Source organism: Prunus avium, chromosome 2 (genome assembly GCF_965620075.1).
Source record: "Prunus avium chromosome 2, drPruAviu1.hap1.1, whole genome shotgun sequence".
In the NCBI taxonomy this organism is placed as follows: domain Eukaryota; kingdom Viridiplantae; phylum Streptophyta; class Magnoliopsida; order Rosales; family Rosaceae; genus Prunus; species Prunus avium.
The window spans coordinates 34454365-34477548 of NC_142285.1; the positions used below are offsets into that span (position 1 = coordinate 34454365).

A 23184-nucleotide genomic window follows, 5' to 3' on the forward strand; every position below is an offset into this window, starting at 1 on the left:
ATGTTTAGGAATAGCAACGGGCCTGTTTGGGGTCAGGTATGACAATACCATCCCTGTCCCCGCTCTCCATCCCCGTCCCGTCACCGCCCCCATCCCTGATAATTTTTTTTGAGGAATCCATGTACCTGTCGAGGGATTCTCTATCAAACCTATCCCAAATCCCTTATTTATTTGTAGAACAACCAATTCACATATACAACACTAAATATGTTCTTAATGTTAGTCGAGTAAATAGAAACATGTATCTATACAAATAAAATGTAGCCTAATTAAAAAAAAAAAACTGGTTGATCAGCACTATGTTATTAAGATATACAACATTTAAACCCGACGAGGATTTCTACCATCTCTAGGAGTGTCGGACATGCGTTGGACATAATAAACGGACTTGAACACAGTCAAGACACTCCCTAACATGGTCAAGACACAGCATGGGCAATTTTGAAATTGATTTTTCAAAATTGGGGTCGAAACACAATTATTGAAACTTTTTTAGGGACAATTTTGATTTTTGAAAAAAGAAATTGGATTCAAAATTATAATTTTGAAACTCTTTTATACTTACGCCAATTACCTTATCAGGCACTCTTCTTTCCCTCCCAACTTCCCCCACCTTTTTCTTCTCTTCTTGGTACTTGAGATCAACTTATATTTTATTTTGTGTCGGTACTCGGTACTCAGACATTGGATTAGTCCAACATCCGAGTCTAATCCACAATTCTTATTGGTGCACCAAACATGGGTTAGGACACTAGTTGTCTTTAATTGGAATCATTTTGTTCCTACCAACCCACCAAAAGAGACCTAATGATCATTTTATCGCGATGGACTCTATACGAGGTCTATATAGATGAACAGTTGGCTAACTATGCTCATCGTCTGTCGAGCCTCAAACCAACTACTTTGCCGGTGGGATTTGGTTGTGGATGAGTTCGTATTACCCACGTTCTATGATTTCATTTGGGCCATGAAGAACCCCAGTTTCCAATTTGTGTAGTTAAGCCCATAAGCTTTTTAACTCAAATCGACAAACACAAAATATTTCAGCTAGTTTTAGTTGCCTCCATGTTTTCTCAATTCATCCATAAATGCAGGCATCTATCTATATTTTGCAGCTTTGCATAGTTTTTGCTCCCCATTTCACAGGTTTAGACAGACAGACAGACAGATGATGTTTTTGTGTTTGGTCGGCTGAGCTTTGTTGGGTGGAAGAAGAAAACATGCGAGTGCATGACATCGGATGGCTGCCGCGTGGATCCAGGGTGTTGCTTGGACGGTTCGATGTGAAGTGTGTGGTGGTTGAAAACTTTGAAGATTATAAAAATGAAGGGTACAGATTCGAAGTGATTGAGATGGGGCCCATACCACAAGAGCAAAGCAATTGTGTGAGTTGGATTTTGAACGACCGACCAATTCTCATGACAAAAGGATTTTTCAGTTTTCTGTGGGGAATGAGTAGGTCATGGTGAGGTCCCCTCGGTCCTACCCACTTATTAATGTTTTCTAGCAATCATTTCTTGCGTGTGTATTATATTTAGGGCATGGGTAATGTTGATACATCTAGATAAGAATTATTTTGATCAATGATTAACCCTTTGCTTAATCACCAATTCATATTAATATTCTTGTGTATAAGATATCAAACTTTGGGAAAAGAAAATAAATGGATACATAAAATTGTAGGAAGAATTGGTGCAAAGTGGTGTTGTTGGAATGATGTCCTTTGAATTGTTTGGATAGTGTTTATTTTGATCGGAAAATGTTGATCACTTAGAAGGATATGATCGTTATTTCAAAACGAGAAATTAAATTATTGATTATATAATCGATGTTTAAAACTTAGAATTTGAAAGTTAGATATCTCTGATAATAGTTTTAAAATCTCCAATATTTTTGACAACCTTTATCTCAAAATTTTAATTTTATTTATATAGCGCAGGCAATTAAGATAAGAGAGGTTTTGCTTAGGAAAAGGATATAGCACTTCAATTTTATCTGAAAAAAAAAAGAATAAAAAAGGACAATGGAACTTTTTAATTTCATGAAAGTTAAGTAAAGTATGTAGCCGTTGTTGTCCTCCATGTTGTTGCGTGATATTCCATTTCTTTATTTAGACCCATTCTTGACAAACGTCCACAAGTTTGATGCTTTTTAGGCTGCCGTCCTTTTCTCAACGGTCCTGACCATTAAAATTTTTACAACTTCTTCTTTTTCTTTCTTTCTCTGGGTTTGTGTTCTTCAATCACACTGCACCAGAAGAAGTTGCCTTTACTTTATAAACAATGAATTGCCTTGGCCAAAGGTTTCAACTTTTGCTTCTTTTTAGACCTGTCATTATTATCCACCACACCCTCTGATCCTAATTGGGTGCCACACATGGTATCATTTTTTTAAAATACAAAGTGATACTGAGAGTATTTTTGCTCACTACTTTAATTTAATGTGTATATTCACTATATTTCTCAACACTTGACATGTGTTTATAAACATAACTATAGTTATATAAATTAAAGTAAAAAGTTAATCATGTATATATCTATGAACGCATGTCAAGTATTAAAAAAAATAGTGAACTTACACCTTAGATTAAAGTGGTGAGTACAAATATTTTTGTATTACTAAAGGAAATCAAACCTAAAACATTGAGATAAATACTCTTGAGCAACTGTGGTACAAGGCCCTTATATGGTATTGTTTAGACAGCAATTTAACCACAGATTTGTTACTTGAGGTTTAAAATACTTCAGACCAAGAAAAATGAAAACTTTAAAATATTGAAGAAGTGGATTAAAAGCCAAGGAGGAAAGAGACATAAAGGTGGAGTGAATAAGATTAATTTATCCAAAAGAGTCTGCAAGGAAGATAAAGATACCCCACCATCCCTGACATAGTGACAGACAGCAACTGTCCTCATCTTTTCTGCACTTTCCAGAAACATCTCTTGATTAAACCCCCAGAAATTTCCATTATCACTAATATTTTTATTTACCATGGAATTAAAGTAATGGTTAAGATTAAGAATTAAGCTTCCACTTTTGAGAATTACAGAATAGTTCCAAATAATTCACCAACCAAAGAGCCCGTGTCAGTGATTTTCTGTTTTATGCTGGAATATATATTAATCAATTCTGCAAATACAACTCAAAAAGTGCAAATGAGTTTTATTTTATTTTTAGGTTAATTAAAAATAAAATGCTTTTTCATCATTTCTTTAACATGCTTTAACAGCTCACACTCATAATATTTGTTTCCCTTTATAAACCTCACTCCATTGCTCACTCAACCAAATCATCACTCCAAAAACCAAAGCTTTCAACTTTGTAGAGAGAGAAGGCCAAAACCAGAGTTCTAGAGAGAGAGAGAGAGAGAGAGAGAGAAAACAGAGAAATGGAAGGGAAAGAAGAAGATGTGAAGCTGGGAGCCAACAAATTCTCAGAGAGGCAGCCCATAGGGACATCTGCACAGACAGACAAGGACTACAAGGAGCCACCACCAGCACCTCTGTTTGAGCCTGGTGAGCTCAAGTCCTGGTCTTTTTGGAGGGCTGGAATTGCTGAGTTCATTGCCACCTTCTTGTTCCTCTACATCACTGTCTTGACTGTCATGGGTGTTTCTAGATCTCCCAGCAAGTGTACTACTGTGGGTATTCAGGGAATTGCTTGGGCCTTTGGTGGTAGCATCTTTGCCCTTGTTTACTGCACTGCTGGTATCTCAGGTATATTTCTTTATTTTTCTCTCATATTTTTCTTTCTTTTGGTTTGATCTAGTACTTGGCAGGCTTCCTTTCTTTTATTGTTTTTGTCTTACAAAAAAATAAGTTGATGATATATACAAAAAAAAAAAAAGATTTTGAGTTGTTTTTTAAATTTATGTTTGGTTCCTAGGAAAGTGAGGGAAGGAAAAATAAGAATGGAGAAAGAAAAAAAGTTCGTCTTTTACTTTTGCTTTCTGAGAGAGAATCAAATAGAGGAGGAGACATGTTTGTGTGTGGATTTTCTGTTTTGGTTGGGTAACTGAAAGTTTTACTGGCCATACTTTACATTTGTATGCTTGCTGATGAAAAATAAAGAAACCACTTACTAAAAGAGAAAAAATAAAAAAGAAGTGATCTTGTGTTTAGATATTGTGATCATCTGAAATTTCAGAGGCTTATTTCTCTAAATTCCTGTTTGGTTAGTATGATTACAGCTAAAACTGAGAATGGTAGAGTGAAAAAATGGGATTTGTTAAAGGTGCAAGCTTTGTTCCTGATCCCCTTGATGCTCGTTTACAGTATAAGGAATATATATATATCCTCATACTCGTTTCCTCACTAATTATCATATTCGTTATAAGATTATATTAACCTTGCTTTGTTGATCATTTGGTCAGGTGGTCACATAAACCCAGCTGTGACATTTGGTCTCTTCCTAGCAAGGAAGCTCTCCCTGACCAGAGCTGTATTCTATATAGTCATGCAAACCCTAGGGGCAATTGCTGGTGCTGGGGTGGTGAAGGGGTTCCAAAAGAACCAGTATGAGTTGCGGGGAGGTGGAGCTAATGTGGTGAACCATGGCTATACCAAGGGTGACGGCCTTGGTGCTGAGATTGTTGGCACTTTCGTTCTTGTGTACACTGTTTTCTCTGCCACTGATGCCAAGAGAAATGCTAGAGACTCTCATGTCCCTGTAAGTATACCTCACCTTTTCTTTTCTTACCTGGTTTTTTGATTACCCACTTGTTTCGACACTGTCCTCTTATGATTCTATGTGACATGGATACAATTTTATACCTGTCTACGTATATTCTCATTGCAATGCTATAGTACTGGGCATAATCCCAATTGGAGCGAGATTATTGTAAAACTAACCATTTTGATAACCCTTAGCCACTGTTAATTTTAAAGTCTTATTTGGTTGAAAGTCCAATGCAGGTTGACTCATTTACACTGAATTTTTAGTAGAACATAAAGTATTTTCTATTTAAAGCTAATGTCATAAGCCTGATGAATCTGACTTTTTTATGGATTAAACTTTCAGTGCACTCTTAATCTTCATCATTACTTTCAATCAAAGTCCTTGTTTGAAAGTTGTATGCAAGTTGGCCCTTTTGCACTAAAGTTTTAGTCAAAAGTGGGTTTCTATTTAAAACTAATGCAGTGTGGTTCATGAATCTGACCTCCTTATGGATTTGTGGGGGTGCGACACTATTCACACTCCCCACACTTGATTGTGGGAGTACTTGGGGTCACAAACTGTTATGATTCCAAAAAAATCAGATAGTTAAAATCTTCTTTCTTGTGATTTTTACTATATACATATTGATCAACTAGTATCGTATCCACACCTCCTCAATCTAGTGATTTCTTGAGTTTAATTTTATGTTGCATAATGAAATTCTTGCATGAAGTTGCAAGTGGTATTATTTTTTGCAGCTGATTACTAAACCAACGAATTAAAATGCAGATCTTGGCTCCACTTCCCATCGGGTTTGCAGTGTTCTTGGTGCACTTGGCAACCATCCCCATCACCGGAACCGGCATCAACCCTGCTAGGAGCCTTGGGGCTGCCATCATCTACAACAAGGACCATGCATGGAATGATCATGTGAGTAAACCTGTTAAACATCATTTGAAGTTACATCTAAACGTGTGGTTGAGATTATATGTCTTAAACCTGGGATGATTTTCTTGTGTTTCAGTGGATCTTCTGGGTGGGACCATTCATTGGAGCTGCACTTGCTGCACTCTACCATCAGATAGTCATCAGAGCCATCCCATTCAAGACCAGGGATTGAGAAGTTGTCTTGTGTCTCGCCGTTCAGCCTTGTGTCTTATGCAGCAACGATTATATTATTGCTTTCACTATGTTCAGATGTGGAGAGTGGAATATTTGGGGTGTTATTGTGCATAAGTTATTTGCCTTGTTACATTAATGGAGAGCTTTATTTAATTTATACTTTCATTGTGGTAATCCTTGTTGCATTAATTAGTCTTCACCAAGTTCATCTCCTTGATACCGTAAGGTTTAGCCGGGGTGGCTGACCAGAGAAAAAGAAAAAAAGAAAGAGAAGGGCAAGCTAGCTTGAAGTTGTATGCTTCCTGATTTATAAGATGTTAAACAACCCTGGAATTAGATTAGTCACTGTAAACTCGCCTTTTAATGGTTTAATCATCAGAATAAGATCTTAGATCATGGGAAATAATAAAAACACAGAAGGTTAACTTGTAATGTGACACAAAGACATAGGGGTGGGCATTATTACCGAAAACCCGCCCGAACCGGATTGCTTTAAGTGGTTTGGTTCGGTTTTTATAGTTAAAAATGCAAGAATCGGTAAAAAAACCGGCCGAACCGGCCAGGAACCGGGTTGAGTCGGTTTAATTTTCTCCAAATCGGCGAAAACCGGACCGGGCCGAACTTTTTTAATTATATTATTATTTTTTTAAATAATACACATGGCAGCGCCTGATTCGTCCATTTTATCCCAACCGTAAGCCTTGCCACACCCGATCTCGCGAAACCCTAAGGCCCCGTTTGGTTCACGGAATGGATTTGAGGGGAAATCAATTCCCATGTCATTTCCCAAGGAATGGGAATGAAAGATTCCTTTCCCACGTTTGGTAATGTTGGGAAAGTAATCGGGAGATTTCACTTTGTTTCCTTTCCCATATTTGTTTTGAGTAGGAATGGAAAACAAAATTTGTATAATTTTCCAATTATACCCATATTAAATCAAATAAAAAAATAATGCATTTAATGATACGTTGTAATTATAAATTGTTCATAGGGACAAAATAGTCATGAAAATTGTGCATTGAATGTTGGCACATTTTCCCAAACTTTCCCATGAGGAGGGAAAGCAAAACCCAAGTTAAGAGGGGGGCATCACTTTCCCCCCTACTTTCCCATGTGTCAGGAATCCGTTTCCCATTCCCGGACTTACCAAACATGGGAAAGCAATTGAATTCCCATTCCTATGCCTCCTTTCCCATGAACCAAACGGCCCCTAACATTTCACTTCAGCCGCTCAATTTTTTTTTTCACTTCGCTCTCTACTCTCCTCTCTTCTTCTTCGAGTCTGTCTTCTTCTTCGAGTCGCCAAACCCTAACCTAACACCAGATCGACCTCTCACTCAACCATCTCTCCCCAAACCAAATCGTCGACTTCTTCTTCCACCCTCGCATGTCTTCTTCTTCCACGCTTGCCTCTCTTCTTCTTCGTGGCTCTCTCTCTGTCCCGCTCGCTCTCTCTCTCTCTGTCACGCTCGCTCTCTCTCTCTCAGCCAATCTCGCGCTCTCTCTCTCTCAGTGACTCGCACCCTCTTTCGCTCTCTCTCTCTGTCACTCTTACTCTCTCTCAGTTGTCACGCTCTCTTCTTCGAGTTTTCCTCACTTGATTTTTCCTCACACGATCTCTCAGTCACCCACTCTCTTTCATCACTCGTCTCTTTCGCCTCTGCCTCTCAGTTCCTCTTTTTTTTTTTCCAGATTTTCCTCACTCGATCTCTCTCAGCTGCTCTCTCTTGCTCTCTCAGTTTGAGGTATTAATATGTGTAAACCCTAATTAAAAAATTTAGGGATTTGACAATTTTTGTTAATTCTATTTATCTGATCTGACTTTGTTGTGATTTTTGGTGGACAGAATCGATTTTGGGATCATAGGAAACGATTGGCTTGCTCTAGGTAATTTCTCTGATCTGACTCTGTTGTTGTTTGATTTATTTATGGTGTTGTTGTAATTTCTGGTAATATCTAGGATCATAGAATTGATTTTGGGACAGAAGTGATTTTTTTGTTGCTGTTTGATTTATTTGTGGTTTTCAGTTGTTGTTTTATTTGTTATTTTTGGTGGTAGTTTTATTTGTTATTTGTGGTTGCTTTTTTATTTGTAGTTTACACACAGAAATTATTTATGTTAGATATTGAGTAATAATTTAAGTTTTATGATGATTTGTGGTTTGTTTGTGATGATATCAATTATCCTTCTTCTCTTGTTCGCGAAATTGTCCGCACTTGTCCATATCAGATATTAGATTTTTGACAACATTAGGGAAGAGAAGGGGGGTGGGGGGTTGGATGTGCCTCTGGAACTTTTGTATTTCAGTTTGTATTCAGCTCTTCATATTGATGAAATATTGTTTCATATAAAAGTAATAAGAAAAATAAATAAATGCAGTCTTATTTCAGCAACATTGCCCTTCAAGTAGATTTGCCATTGTCTATTAATTTCCAGTGACGTTGTTTTGTTTGTTCTGATCTTTGTACATGCAGTATTATAATGAAGACAGAATTTAATCCAAATTCTTTAGTCTTATATGTATATGTTCTCTTAAATTTATGTGTGGTTACTTGCAGCTTATCTTTGTATATGTGCAAACGGATAATGAAGATATTGGAAAGCCAGTTTCAGATTATTTTGGTATAAGAGAAAGTATAAGAGAAAGTTATGTAAGGCAATTTATAAAAATTTCTCATAAACCGTTATAAGAGAAAGTATGAGCTCTTCCTAGTGATAGAAACTCAGAAAATGACAAGACAAAAATATTCTGGAATCAAGATAACAACCAAGTACATAAAATTATGTAAGGCAATTTATAAAATGTACATAAAATGATCGACAAAAGACAGGAAAAATCAAAAGAGAGCAAAAGTTGGCCCAATTTTCTGAAAATGGATTTATTTGGAATAAAAAAAAAGGAGAGGAAATTCAGAGCAAATGTTAGAAGGGGTGAAGAAAGGATGAGAAAAAGTATATAGAATATAAACAAAAAATTAAAATAGTTTTCATTTTCCTAACGTGGGCCTTTCAAATTTTCTGATGTTTAGCTGACCCAAGCCCAAACTCCAAACTCCACCTTGAACTTTAGCCTACTGACAGTCGTTTGCAACTTTTCTCGTTCGATATTTCTCCATCTCTCAACCTCACGCCACCACTAGCAGGTAATAGCAACTCCTCCTTCGACAGCCTTTCAAATTCACTGTCTCGGTTTTCTAATAACGTAATTATATGTTTCTGTCATTTGGTTTCATTCTTCCTGATGCATATTCAATTCTCGGAAATGGACCTTGCTTTATAATTGTTGATCTTGTGCTGGGATGCCTTTCTCTGATAAGTAAATTGTACCCATGTAAAGCTTCGATTTTTCCTTGAGTTACAGTCTTAAAAATGTTTTCTTTTTAATCTGCTAGCTCCTAAGAGCAATTTGGTGAAGTGGGTAGGTACTGTTCTCCTAAAATTTACTGAAAGATTTGAACTTTGGATGTGGGATTAGTGGGTTTTGATTAAATCTGTTATCAATTGATTGTCTGCCAGTTTTTTCTAAATAATCCGGATGAGTATTGATGGATTTTGGATGGGTTTTTGCTGGTTTTTGTAGTTAGTTTATCTTTGGAATATCTCTCAAGTGGTTTGGTAATTTTTTTAAAAAAATGATGATTCCGGGGTAGTTGAATTGGTGATGATACCGGGGGTAGTTTAAATGGGGTTTTATTAGACAATGGAAGGCTGTGTGTCGTGGAAGTCTCTTTGTGCTGTAGTATTGTTAAGTCATCCAAGTTCCAAAGATGAATTCTTGTTTTAATATTTCGGTTGTGCTTTTAATTCAATCTCCAGTTTTCTTCTGAAGCGTTTGCTTATATTATCACGCAATCTTCCTCCTTTTTTTGTTTTTGGGCAACAGATTCGCATTGGTACACTTTTGAATATTTCTTTTGTTCAAATACTTGGTTGTTATCTTGATTCCAGAATATTTTTGTCTTGTCATTTTCTGAGTTTCTATCACTAGGAAGAGCTCATACTTTCTCTTATAACGGTTTATGAGAAATTTTTATAAATTGCCTTACATAATTTTATGTACATATTATAGGAAAAGCGCGCCTATTACAGTAGAGGTTTGTGTTTTTTCTTTCGGTTGTTAATACAAATAATTTTAATATGGAAACACTAAACAAAAACCCTAATCTTCTAAGTCAACTAAACAGCGTAGTGCATGGCTGAGTTCATCTACTGCTTTCTAGTTTCTAGGTAGAAATAAATCATAGCTGGAGAACTGAAGGAAGGCAACTATGTCGTTCATGAAAGGAGATTTACTTACAAGAACCAGAAAGCTGGTGAAGGGCCTGGCCAAGGCTGAGCCTGTTTGGCTCAAAGCCATGGAACGGTTTGTCCCTCTCTTTCTCAACATTCTGTGATTCTTGGAATGCATTTTCTTATATTTTTTATTTAATTTTTGAAAACATAATGTTTTGGGAATTTCTCAGGGTACCGCCTGTAACATTTCCTCGAGCAGATGCAATTCAGAAAATCACACTCCCAGAGGATGTCTACATAAAGAAGTTTTTCAAAAAGCATCCAGATTCCAAACATGAGGATGCCATCAAGTATGGTTTATCTTTGTTTTTTGTTGCAGTACTCGGTGTTCATGTTCCTCTTCATTTCATGTGCTATCAGTCTCTTAGTGTGTGAGCAAATGAGTTCTGGTCTCATTACAAATGGGGTGTTTTCATAATTTATCCTTGGCAGACAAATGTGATTAGTATTTCAGAATTGAATATGTTGTGTGAATCAGAAAGACATATTAACTTGTTATCAGAAAACACACGACATAGTAACATAGCAATTATGTTTGAACAGGTTTTCTGCTTTTGATCCTCCTCCAGCCCGTATATTTGGTTTGAGGGTGCTTGAGTTGAAAGACCAAGGGGTTTCTGAGCAGGAGGCAATGGCAGTAGCTGATGTATGTATTCGCGTTTCCTGTCCCTGACTGTATTCGCGTTTCTAAGTTGTTTCTAACTGTTTTTTCATGTCGTCTTCTAGATGGAATACTGTATGGAGAGAAAAGGAAAGAAAATGGCATATTCTCGCTTGAAGAAAATTGCACGCCTTCAAGGGAAGAAGCCTCCTCCCAACCCATATCCCAGCGCCGTCAAGGAGATACAAGCTGAGGAAAAGAAGTATGTTCGCGACCGTTTTTTCAATCCCAGGATTAGGCAAATTTTGAGGAAATTGCAAGAGGAGCATGCAGCCGAGAGGCAGGACAGACTCCGAGGGGAAGGAGGTTCCTGATAACTTAATGTGCCATCCTTTAATAATAATTTTGGTTAGTTAGCCTCCCGAGATTTGTTATATTGACTTTAGCTTTTGATCAGGTATTAGACAAGTGTGTTGAAAGTATTCTTTTCAAATATTTTTCTTTCGCACCCTTTTCTCGAAGGTTAGAGAAATGCTATACATTTGTGAAATTGGCATTATATGGAGGTTACACTGTGTCGTGCGTGTTCAACTCTTTTCCTAACCCCTACTCAACAATACATATTGCGAGTGTTTGGATTTGGAAGGTTTAACCTCTTGGTTTAGGGATTTGATATGAGTCTACTTTTTCAAGTCCCATTGCTTTCCAAGCCAAGTTGCAGTATGGCAATTGAATTGTCATTAGGCTTCAGGTTTCAGACTGCTACCAAACAATTTTTAGAAGAGTAGATTTTGTGTGCAGGTATATAATAAAGGACAATGTAGAACACATCACTAATAGTAGCAGGGCTCATGGCTAGTGAGAAACACTTGTTACATTCCATGATTGCTATCACCGTTTCACACAAGTTTTTATGCATGACTAGTGGATATTGTGGTTTACAATGTGATCAAGAGGTTGGTTCAATTCAATCCAACATCTCTCATTTAATGAGGTCTAAATGGCTAGGCTGGCTGGCAATGACATACATAATTCAACTAGTATTTAATGCGTCTATTGAATGTATGCATTTCCAGGTAAAAGGCTTCTCAGCCTTCCATAAAATCTTTTGTCACAGCTTTGAAAGATTCGACTTGAAATTTATTGCAGGGTGGTCCACTGTATCCTATCAACAAATCTATCATTTCATAGACTGAATCCCCGACAGAAACTACTGTTTTTAACCGTTATGATGTCAAACGAATTTACAGTCGACAGTTGAGCATGGCGAATATGGTTAAAGGAGAACAAACTAACTAATAAACTTGTGAGAGCTTCTATGCTTTGATTTTGCTAGTGGACGACTTTTAATCGTTGATGCAAAGTGAAATTTATATGCATCAACAAGAGAGCAATGGTTGCTCGCTGCCACGTGTGCAACTGTCGGGTTGTTGTGTGCATCAATCGGTCTCAAAAGTCATCTCCGCGGTTGATTATGATTAAGGTGTAGATGTGATAATTGCATTTGATATTAAAGGACTATAAAAAAGAGTTGTTTATAGTCAGAGTACTTAGGTTCTGTCGACATCAGCCTTAATCAATTCCCACCAAGAATTGCAGCTGATCTTAAGTTTGTTTGATGTATTGATAGAATGATAGAATAGATAGCTAAGTAATGTTTTCTTATACCTAATCTAAAATTGGAAGTTTTCTAGGCAACCAAGCAAGTCCTAACACTAATTTCTTGCACGTAATCTGAAAGTTGAAACACAAATTTAGATAAGATAGCTGCAATTGTCTAGACCTACACCAGATTAAAGTATGGCCACCAATAAAAGCAGTGATAAAATCATTTAACTCTTCAAGGCTTCACCTACTCCAACCAACCCCCATAGAAATTATTATCTACTATGCTCGGAAGATGATCTAACCTCCAACCAGTCCTCAACGTCCCCTGCCTTCATGTATTGAAGTTTTGCTACAATTTTCTTCACCGCAAATCAGTCTTGCAATTTTCAAATGACAAAGTCTAAGTGATGGAGAAAAACTTCCTTGTCCTTATCGGTATACAATTATGTTTTTATCTCTCTCATCACGTGAGTACATCATGTGAATGTTTTTCTGAAAAATCAACCCAGATAACAAAGTCCAAACATTAATGCATATGTGTTTTATATAAGTTATAACACACTCTCTTCTTTTCTTTTTTTCACGTTAAAGATTGAACCAAATTAAATCCAGCCCAATTATTCCAAATCTAGTCTCATGGCCATTTTCTGGTGAGACTATTTAATGCTCACTTTGAATTCGACCTGCTTGGTTTGAACAATTAATTCATCCTTGCAGTCAGCTGTAGGTGAGTTATTGTATCGACAATTGGAATAATTACTAATTACCATCACTAAAATGTCTGATATATACGTCGTATGTTATTAGATTATTACTATTTATACCACATTTACTGCTTACATTACTGATACCCTCTCTAATAAAGATAAATCCTGTATATGCTACTACGTGAGTACGGGCCGCTTAGAGAAGTGATCGTCAACATGAACTGTCTTATATCATTATTGTTTTGTTACTAAATATGGTCTCATTCTAAACATAGAGTGCATGTGATTCATCTAGCACATGAAAAACATGAAAGCAATTGGTGTACCATCTTTAACCCATACAGAAATAATAAACAACTAATTGGCTAAATCTCCGTACTTACGAATTACAATTTTATATTTATATTTAAAATGTATTTTTCGTACGTATATGTGTTAGACTGTAATTTATACGTAAAAAGAATTCAAGTAGTGTTGATTAAATTATGCAAATAATTAAATAAATGGGCATTTTATGTAGACCCATGACCATCAATGGGAGCAGTAAAGCCAGCAAATGTGCAATATTCTCATGCACATTTTCAACCCCAACCACATTTCCAGCTAAAACAAGAAAAATACTCCCCCGCCTTAATTAATTTGTAGACCCAGCAAGCAGGGACAGCACAGTAATTTCAACCCCAACTCCCTCATTTAAAACCCCCGCCACACACCATCCCTCACTCAAAAGGCAGACACAGAAAAAAGAGAGAGAAAAAGAGACGCTTCAGTTTCCCAAAGGATGTCGTCGCAGAAGCAACGGCGGAGCTTCCCGTCCATTACGGCGTGCGACACGAGCGAAACTGCGTCGTACGAGTCGATCGCGGCCGACCTCGATGGCACGCTCCTGATCTCCCGGAGCTCGTTCCCTTACTTCATGCTCGTCGCCATTGAAGCCGGCAGTCTCCTCCGGGGCCTCGTCCTCCTCCTCTCCCTCCCTCTCATCATCATCTCCTACTTCTTCTTCTCCGAAGCTCTCGGCATCCAAATCCTCATCTTCATCTCCTTCTCCGGCCTCAAAATCCGCGACATCGAGCTCGCCTCCCGCGCCGTCCTCCCCCGGTACACAAAAATCAAATAAAAAACAATTTCATTTGAATATAAGCATTTAAATTTGACATTTTTGATTTAATTTTTTGAATTGATCAGGTTTTATGCGGCGGACGTGAGGGCGGAGAGTTTCGAAGTGTTCGACAAGTGCAAGAGGAAGGTGGTGGTGACGGCGAATCCGACGGTGATGGTGGAGCCGTTCGTGAAGGATTTTTTGGGCGGCGATAAGGTGCTGGGCACCGAGATCGAGGTGAACCCCAAGACGAAGAAGGCTACCGGGTTCGTGAAGAAGCCAGGGGTTTTAGTGGGGAAATTGAAGCGTTTGGCGGTTCTGAAGGAGTTCGGCGACGAAGTTCCGGATCTTGGGATCGGAGATCGGAGCTCCGACCATGATTACATGTCACTTTGCAAGGTTCAGTACTAGCACTTCTGCTACTTCTCATTTTTGCTTAATTATTTCATTTATTTGTTTTTTTTTTCTTTCTAATTTGTTATAGTAAAAGCATGGGACCCACATAATTTAACTTCCCCAACTACTTGCCAGCTAAAAATGTATGCTGCCCATTCAATGGAATTGTGACGGTAAGAAAATCATTAAGTCAATTATTGTGAATGCATAATTTAGAAATGCAACCATTAAATGATCATAACCGACCACATCTCCTTGAAACATTTTAAGCAAAGGAATCTTGTCGTCAAGTCTAAAAAAGAATAATAATAAAACTCTAGTTACAAGTATGCCTATATACCATGTTGAATTCACTGCGGATAATTATTCTAAGACATTTGAAACTTGTTCCATAATTATGATCAGATATCTATTTAACAAATTTATAAATTAGCTAATATGGTTTTCAATTCTTAGGCTAAGAAGCGGCAGTTGAATAATAATACTTATATTTGGTTTCATCATCTTCCTGCTCCTGATATGAGCTTTCTTGTTAAGTTTGATTCTTATGGTTATAAGATCCGTCACGGCTGTATAATATATATATATAAAGCAAAAGGCAGAGAATGGTGAAACATTCAAAATACCAGAAAATGCCCATGGTTAATGCAAACATTAAGAATTGAAATTATTAATTAAATGAGGATAATATGGTAAATTCACACTTTTTCATATTTAAAAAAATTAAAATTAAAAGAAAAATCAGATAATGGATCATATTTTTATGGAACACAACTACCCATTGTCTTTTTAAATTCTAAAATAAATTTAAATTTTTAAAAAAAAAGCATCTCGCAAGTGCAGAAGCGCGTACAGAGAGGCTAGTACTTTTTAAGTTTAAAAATTATATTATATTATAATTAAATTATATCATAAATACCTTGTGTTGGTTGGTGGAATTTATATCTTATTTTTAATTTGAAATAAGATTGGCTCCTTTAATTTATTCAGCTGTTTCATGTGAATTTTTGCTGACTGTGGTGTGGCTAATCAAATGTTGAGCAGGAGGGCTACATGGTGCACCCAAGCAAATCAGCCCGTCCAGTCTCCAAAAACCGTCTCAAAAACCAAATAATTTTCCATGATGGACGCCTAGTGCAGCGCCCGGACCCACTCAACGCCATCATAACGTATCTCTGGCTGCCATTTGGCTTCATCCTCAGTATAATGCGTGTGTACATCAACCTCCCTCTCCCCGAGCGCATCGTACCGTACACCTACGCAATGCTGGGGATCAAGCTCGTGATCCGCGGCAACCGGCCCCCACCGCCCTCCCCCGGTACCCCCGGCAACCTCTACGTGTGCAATCACCGTTCAGCGCTCGACCCAATCATCATCGCCATTGCGCTCGGACGCAAAGTCTCGTGTGTGTCGTACAGCGTAAGCCGGCTCTCGAGGTTTCTATCGCCAATCCCAACCATTGCTTTGACCCGCGATCGTGAGGCTGACGCTGCCCGCCTATCAGCGCTTCTCCAAAAGGGCGACCTCGTGGTGTGCCCTGAGGGCACAACGTGTCGCGAGCCCTTCTTGCTGCGATTCAGTGCTCTGTTCGCAGAGATGAGTGATAGGATCGTTCCCGTGGCGGTCAACTGCAAGCAGAACATGTTCTACGGGACCACGGTGCGCGGGGTCAAGTTCTGGGACCCGTATTTCTTCTTCATGAACCCGAGGCCCACTTACGAGGCGACGTTTCTGGACCGGTTGCCGAGTGACATGTCGTGCAAGGCTGGGAAGTCGGCGATTGAGGTGGCCAATTATGTGCAGAAGGTGTTGGGGAATGTGCTGGGGTTTGAGCGCACTGGATTGACGAGGAAGGACAAGTATTTGTTGCTGGGAGGGAATGATGGCAAGGTGGAGTCTATGTACAATGCAAAGAAGTGAAGGTGCGTGATGTGGGAGGGTATTTTGGTCATTTGCAGTGATAGGAGAAGAGATAATGTGTTCAGAAGGGTATATTGGTCTAAGGCTTAGTTTGGTATTGCTGTGCTTTTTAAAAAAACTGCTTCTGCTGTGCTGCGAGAATAAACAGCTGTAAAGTGAAGCAGCTAGGTGTTTGGTAATTCGTATTTGTAAAAGTGCTGTGAGTAAAAAAAGCAGTGTCATAGCGTTTGGTAAACTTTTTTTTAGAAGTGCTGTGAGAGTGTATAATGACCAAAAAGGGCATAATACAAAAGTGTTATTTTTTTATTTTTATTTTTTTAATTGTTTGTTAAATTTTGCTCCAAATATTTTTTTTAAAGCTGCTTATTTTTTAAGTTAAGCAACCCCAAACCAGCCCTAAGTGTAGAGAAGTTTTATGTGAATTTGGATAATGTGATTGATTAAGGCTCCATATGAAGTTGTTTCTTGTTGTTATGTAATGTTAATCTATTATAATATTTAATATTTATATTCCTCCGGGCTGTTTTATTTTTCATTGGGATAGATTTGACATTGGAGAGAAAATATTGGTCCAGTATTCGGAATATCCACAGGAGAAGGACTTAAAAGATCCATAAAAGTGGCAAGAAACTCAACAGACAGTTGCAACAGAACATATGCAACTGAGAAGTTCAGTGACAACCACAGGTACAAAATGAATAGAGAAGCAGACTATCTAGAAGGCTCTAGCATTGTGTACAGTCATGCTACTTTTTCTTAGCTATTAAACTTAATGGTGTGATATTAACCTCTTTAATATTTATTTTTAATTCTTTTTAATTGTTTGTTAAATTTTGCTCTCAAGGGTAACACCTAACAACTAACAAGTAGCTTGTAATTCTGTAACCTTTATTGCGGTAGTATAGATGACAACTATATGCAAATATTTTTACCTTTACCACGTAAAGTTGTAATAACCTCAAAAATGGATTTTTTTTGTTATTAATATTCTAAAAAATCATACAAGGTTAATTAAATGTGTGGGGCAATTTATGAAGTTGATTTGGTGTGGAAATGATTGGATTAAATGTGTTTAATATCAATTTGGACTAAAATGCCCTTACATTCAATTTAATGATTTTTCAAAGGACGTTCAAGAAATTGATTTTTGGATGGAAAAATAGTATACCTCGCTACGAGCATGTTGTAACTTCCGGAATTCTGATGAATTTTCAAGGAACTTATAAAGTTGGATAATAGGAGAGTGACACGTGGTAGCTGAATAAAAAATAAAATAAAATAACTGTTCATTACTGTTCACATGTGATGGCTGCAGACTTTTTCTTCCTTTTTCTTTCTTCTTCTTCTTCTTCCCGTGCGTCTCCCGTGCTTCTCCTTTTTGTGTTTTCATAGATTTTACTTGGTTAGAATGAAAATGATCTAAAAATGCATTATTAGTTATAATTCTAAAAAAATTTGGCAAGCAAGACAATTTACCATTTCAATCAAATGTACAATCAAGTAACCTTAACTATGCAATTCAGAGGTATACTCTGCATGTATTAGACATGCCACAGTCAAATTAGATATTGAACAACCAAAGGGTCGATTTGTCATCTGTCATGAATAGACCTCCACAACCTGTTCGTTGGGGACCAACGTGAAGGTGGCCACTCTTCGGAGATTGTGGCTTTGGTTGATTGTTTTAATTGGGAAGGAACAAGTAATTTTTTTAGGGTAAGGACAAACAGAGCTACTCTGGGATAGTGTTAAAACCAATTGTGTCCCACATCGGAGAGAGGGAAGGAGAAAGAGTACTTTAAATAGAATTACCCCACTCCAACTAATACCGAGGCCTTTTGTGATAAAACCCTACACCTGAGGATTGTGCAGGTGGTAAAGTGGGGACAGTATCGGTGTTGTTGGAGTGGGCCCTCGGCCCGTTAACTTGGAAAATTTGACATGGTATCAGAGCCAGGTTGCGGGCCCGTACTTGCCACGTGATGGGTGGGTCCCCGTTTGGCCCCGCGCGATGGGTGAGTCCCCATTTGGCTCCATGTAGGCCAAAGGTGCCACGTGATGGGTGGGTCCCCGTTTGGCCCCGCGCGATAGGTGAGTCCCTACATGGCTCCACGTGGTTGCCGATGTGTGGATCTCCACGTGTGACCCACAAAATGGGGTCTCACGTGCGGGGGAGTGTTGAAACCAATTGTGTCCCACATCGGAGAGAGGGAAGGAGAAAGAGTACTTTAAATAGAATTACCTCACTCCAACTGATACCGAGGCCTTTTGTGATAAAACCCCACACCTGAGGATTGTGCAGGTGGTAAAGTGGGGACAGTATCGGTGTTGTTGGAGTGGGCCCTCGGCCCGTTAACCTGGAAAATTTGACAGATAGAACTGGGAAAAGAATATTAAACATGAGTAGAGAAAGCTGCAACAAACTCACAAGGGTATCAAATCCAATATAGATAGGCTGTTCACCAGCTTCAAGCCACTCCGCAAGTGAATCTGAGGGTCCATAATTTGAAGCAAGGTCAAGAAAACAAAAAACAACAACATCAACCTTCGGTCCCCAATCTGCCAAATAATCAGCATACTGTTTTCTCATTTGGTCAAGCTGGTCTATTTCTACCACATCAAATCATATTCCTGAGGCTTCTGCAATATTATCAGCATACTATTGCTAGAACAAGAAGAAGCCCATGTAATAAGATATGCTTAATAATCCAAAACCACCATGAGGATTCTGAAATGACCATGTATCTCTATCATATCTTCAGCAAAAAAATTTTAAAAAAAATAGTCTGAGTAATGGCAGAAGGCATCTTCTGGTACTCTTTCTCCATATTAAATGAAATTATGACTTTAGTTTACTTTTAATGAAATAAATTACCTCGAAGATTCATAAACTAGTGGAGGGATCTAGTAGACAGTAGATTGTGAAATTATTCACATACATTTTTAGCCAACGAGATTATCAACATACTTTAAAGTGCAAAACAAGTACGAAACAAGGTGCAGAGTAGTAAGGAAATCCACAAGGAAAAAAATAGTAACAAGCTCTGCGAGTTCATACTTGAACTGCATCAAGTGGTATCAGAGCGTCCTTTCTGCATTTTGCATCCTTCCTTGAGTTTAAAGCAAAGAGCTCTCATAGCAGATGCTGCACGTGCCCTGGACAAAGCAAAAATGATGCGCTTTGATGAGAAAAGTAGCAACTTCTATTGTACAGAAATTGGTCGAATTGCAAGCCACTTTTATATTCAATGCTCAAGTGTTGAAACACACAATGAAATGTTGAGACGCCACATGAATGAGACTGAGGTTATTGTTTTTGTGAACTATTTTATCTGTATTTTTACTCTATTTTCCTACCAGTTACACCCCCAATTCATTTCTTCTCTCAAACTCGTTTTCAGAAAAGAATCCTACGCACAAATTCCTAAAAATGCACTTTAGAATTTTAAACATTAATATTTAAAAGGCTATACTATTTAAATTACAGTTTCTGAGAGTGAATCCAGAAGTATGACTCTTCTTGTTTGATTCTAGTTATCACCGATGTATTAGTGAGCAGAATTTTATGACTCTTCTTGTTTGATTCTAGTTATCACCGATGTATTAGTGAGCAGAATTTTACAGCCCGCGTATTGAACTGCAGAATGGTATATGCTACAAGAAGGTTTCTTTTTCCTTAGGCTCTCCTTTGTGTAATGTATGTATTTGAATGATTATTTAACTGATTGATATTTTTTCTGCCAGGTTGTTGACTCAGTCAGGCAAGGTTAACATGCAAAGGTATTCGTTCATTCTCGAAAGGACACAGCAACAACAGCTCAAAATTGGTATACGTTTATATTCCATCTTCTTTTGTATGATACGTTTCCTTTGGAGTATATGTGCCATTTCTTTTCTCGATCTTATATTGTTTTTAGTTTTGGAGTTAATGATATTGCTCTGGTTCAAAAAGATAAAATTTATCAACAAAACATGACTTAAGTGAAAAATAAATATACTACTGTACTAAAAAACTAGGATCTGTATTGATGCAGTAATCATTAGAAGTTTGATTTTACACGTCTAAAATAGAAACAGTGGCTTTCTAAAGGGGAAATAATAATAATAATAATAATTCAAGAAACAATGGAAATAGGTTACTATTAAGCAGAGTAGTTAAGAATACGATCATCCGAAATTATACTAGCTATGTGAGTGGCAATTGGGAAATGTGTGAACTTATTGGGATAGTTTTTGAAGATCCTTAAGGTGTCAGGTAAATGGATTATAAGGACCATGTGGGTATAATTTGAAAGGGATGCAATATTAAATATAATCTAAAAGGATAAAATCTTTTTTTGACATTTAAATTCTTATAGAGCAACCGCCAATGTGGTTTATCATAGCAAGATGAACTAGTTTCAATTTTTTTTATAATTCTTCAATGTCAATCATGTAAGGAGTGTTATGCTCTGCTTTCACTGTTAACCACTTATTACATGTTGAACAGGTTGAACTTGATCGCAAGTTTGAAGGACTGGAGCATTTTAAGAATGACGAACACTCATAGTTTTCGTTGATCCAGGCAGAAAAAAAAGATGAAGAAAGAATAATTTATTTTTCTGGATCTTATTATTAGTATCACACCTTTTATTTATTTATTTTAACACATGCACAAATAGAAATTATAACAGTATAGCCGCGCGGCTATACTTTCTAAATATAATATGTTAACAGTATAGCCGATCAGCTTTAAATACAATATTTTAGCATTATAGCCGCAAGGCTTGACTCTATAAATAGAAATTATAAACGTACAGCCGCACGGCTATACTGTCTAATGACATTCGAATATTTGAAAAGTATAGCCGACCGACTATACCATTTAAATATATTCGAACAAACACGAAGCTTGCATTTGCAGAGGACGGAACTTTCTCTCGCCGTCTCTGCTTCGTCCTCCGGGTTCTGCACCGAAAAAAGACCCAACCCACCTAGGCGCCCGCCTAGCTACTACCTAGCCGCCTAGCACCCGCCTAGCCGCCTAGCACCCGCCTAGCGACCGCCTAGCCGCCTAGCCGCCTAGCGACCGCCTGTGTTTTAGATGGAGAATGCTAGTACAATTTTTGTTTGCCGCATTCCTCGTAATAGTGATTCACTATTTCAGAGTAGTCGAAATCCGTCTTTTGCCCTTCAGCTATCATTGTGTTGCTACTCATAACTGTATTAACTATATGAGTCATGATAATTGGATATTCTTCCTTAACATATGCAGGTTTTTCTGTGTTGAAATGAGACTGAACATAGTGGAATAAATACAAATTTCATGTGAAAAATGCGGTCCAAGTGTTTGGAATTGCAGCAAGGTTTCTTTTTGAAAGCTTAAATGTCAGGAAGGCATAGTGTTGCTAACGTATAAGCGAAAGCGGCAATCAAGAACAGATCCTATACAAGGACATGAGTGCCGTAATTCACTTTTTGTTGCTCCCGATGATACTTCTTTAAGCAAACCACCAGACTTGCAAGTTCATTTGATTGATAAGCGTTCATCAGAACATTACAACAGAAATTCTGCGGTGAGATTTTAGAAAGTTGGAACCTGTTCATTTTTTTTAGTTTAAATCTATCCTTCCCTATTTTTCCTCAATTAATTTTTTTCTTGAAAAATATACTGAAAAGAAAAAGGTTTTAAGGGATTACCAGATACCACCAGAATGTGCCCTATTCAACCGACCCTTGAAAGCGTATCTAGTTGAGATGAACATTTAGGTTTCTATGAAGATCTTCTCTTAGTTGTCTTAGACCTTTAATTTATTTTTAAGGTCATCGCTATATTCTGTCTCACCAGCCTCTTTTTCTTGCAGGTATGCCATGTATGTTTTGTGTGCTGTGTTGGGGGTAACCTGAAGCACTGTGGAAAATGCCTTCAGTCGTATCATCTCCAATGCCTAGATAAGCCCCATAAGGAAAACAAATGTTGCGTCGATTCAGCTGCACCAAAATAGATTCAGCTGCATCCTCAACTTGTGATACTCGCAAGTGCACGAGCCGTTTGGTAGTATAGCATATGTAAGTGCGAGGTCGATCCCACGAGGATTGGTGATTGAATGATCCAATTCATTTCCCCTACATAAAACAGAAATGAAAAAGAAAATAAATAAAACAAGAAAAAAAGAAATAACTCAAGCAAATAAGTTCCCAAGTTCAATTAGATTAATGGATTGATTCTAGCTAAAGTATGATTAAGCCATGGTGTTTGGTCAAAACCTTGTGTTCCTAATTCCCTAATTTGATCATTTGTTGTCTAACCTAAAACTAAGCATTAGGAACCCATTAAGCATAGAAGAACATTTTAAACAACCAAGTATGTATCTAATCCCTGTTGTCGAATGTCCATACATACTCTTCCTATTCATAGTTCAATTCGAATTAAAGTATGGTGTCTACTCTTAATTCAAACCAAGATAGCTAACATGCAAGCCTAAATGGTGATCAATCATTCAAACTAGCATATTAACTTATAAGCATAATGAATAAGAACAAAAACCATAATTGAAACTTGAAAACTAATTAAACTTGAATACTTAAGAAAGAATGTACATTACAATAAAAGTAAAGTGGAACTAAGAAAACTTGAAAGAAAATTTAGTAAAATCAATTTGTTACAACAATTGACAACTTGAAAGGAAACTAAGAGAATTTGAGGGAGAGAAGGGAAGGGAGCTCTAGAGAAGTGTTTGAGAGCTCCCCCCCTTGGGGTGTGATTTATGAAGCTTGAAGGCTTCTCTATTTATAGGGCT

General features: G+C 37.5%; 3 protein-coding genes across 8 annotated transcripts; all 3 read left to right on the forward strand.

Annotated features, from left to right (window-relative positions):
- The first annotated feature begins 3264 nt into the window (after positions 1–3264).
- Positions 3265–5951, forward strand: LOC110744657 (aquaporin PIP1-3). The gene is made up of 4 exons (XM_021944645.2): positions 3265–3715; positions 4372–4667; positions 5445–5585; positions 5680–5951. Exons 1-4 carry the CDS (start codon positions 3388–3390, stop codon positions 5773–5775), a joined length of 861 nt encoding a protein of 286 aa, XP_021800337.1. The 5' UTR covers positions 3265–3387; the 3' UTR covers positions 5776–5951.
- A 1033-nt stretch (positions 5952–6984) lies between these two features.
- On the forward strand, positions 6985–11263 carry LOC110744665 (uncharacterized). 6 transcript variants are annotated; one of them, XM_088249232.1, is made up of 8 exons: positions 6985–7522; positions 7624–7664; positions 8808–8921; positions 9848–9872; positions 9999–10141; positions 10242–10361; positions 10615–10717; positions 10798–11263. In XM_088249232.1, the coding sequence occupies exons 5-8, from the start codon at positions 10047–10049 to the stop codon at positions 11044–11046; spliced, it is 567 nt and encodes a 188-aa protein (XP_088105358.1). In that variant the 5' UTR covers positions 6985–7522; positions 7624–7664; positions 8808–8921; positions 9848–9872; positions 9999–10046; the 3' UTR covers positions 11047–11263. The 6 variants fall into 6 exon arrangements, with proteins under 6 accessions (XP_088105358.1, XP_021800360.1, XP_088105359.1 ...); XM_021944668.2 differs by lacking the exon at positions 9848–9872; XM_088249233.1 differs by lacking the exon at positions 9848–9872 and having other exon boundaries at positions 10006–10141.
- A 2434-nt stretch (positions 11264–13697) lies between these two features.
- Positions 13698–16717, forward strand: LOC110744707 (putative glycerol-3-phosphate acyltransferase 8). Its single transcript, XM_021944696.2, has 3 exons — positions 13698–14088; positions 14176–14488; positions 15530–16717. The coding sequence occupies exons 1-3, from the start codon at positions 13769–13771 to the stop codon at positions 16403–16405; spliced, it is 1509 nt and encodes a 502-aa protein (XP_021800388.1). The 5' UTR covers positions 13698–13768; the 3' UTR covers positions 16406–16717.
- Positions 16718–23184: the final 6467 nt, after the last annotated feature.

Coding starts and splice junctions, on each gene's coding strand:
- LOC110744657 (XM_021944645.2), top strand. CDS start 3,388: ATGGAAGGGAAAGAAGAAGATGTGAAGCTGGGAGCCAACAAATTCTCA. Junction 3,716..4,371: donor CTGCACTGCTGGTATCTCAG/GTATATTTCTTT, acceptor TCATTTGGTCAG/GTGGTCACATAAACCCAGCT. Junction 5,586..5,679: donor ACCATGCATGGAATGATCAT/GTGAGTAAACCT, acceptor CTTGTGTTTCAG/TGGATCTTCTGGGTGGGACC.
- LOC110744707 (XM_021944696.2), top strand. CDS start 13,769: ATGTCGTCGCAGAAGCAACGGCGGAGCTTCCCGTCCATTACGGCGTGC. Junction 14,089..14,175: donor TCCCGCGCCGTCCTCCCCCG/GTACACAAAAAT, acceptor TGAATTGATCAG/GTTTTATGCGGCGGACGTGA. Junction 14,489..15,529: donor ATTACATGTCACTTTGCAAG/GTTCAGTACTAG, acceptor AATGTTGAGCAG/GAGGGCTACATGGTGCACCC.
- LOC110744665 (XM_088249232.1), top strand. CDS start 10,047: ATGTCGTTCATGAAAGGAGATTTACTTACAAGAACCAGAAAGCTGGTG. Junction 10,362..10,614: donor AAACATGAGGATGCCATCAA/GTATGGTTTATC, acceptor ATGTTTGAACAG/GTTTTCTGCTTTTGATCCTC. Junction 10,718..10,797: donor AGGCAATGGCAGTAGCTGAT/GTATGTATTCGC, acceptor GTCGTCTTCTAG/ATGGAATACTGTATGGAGAG.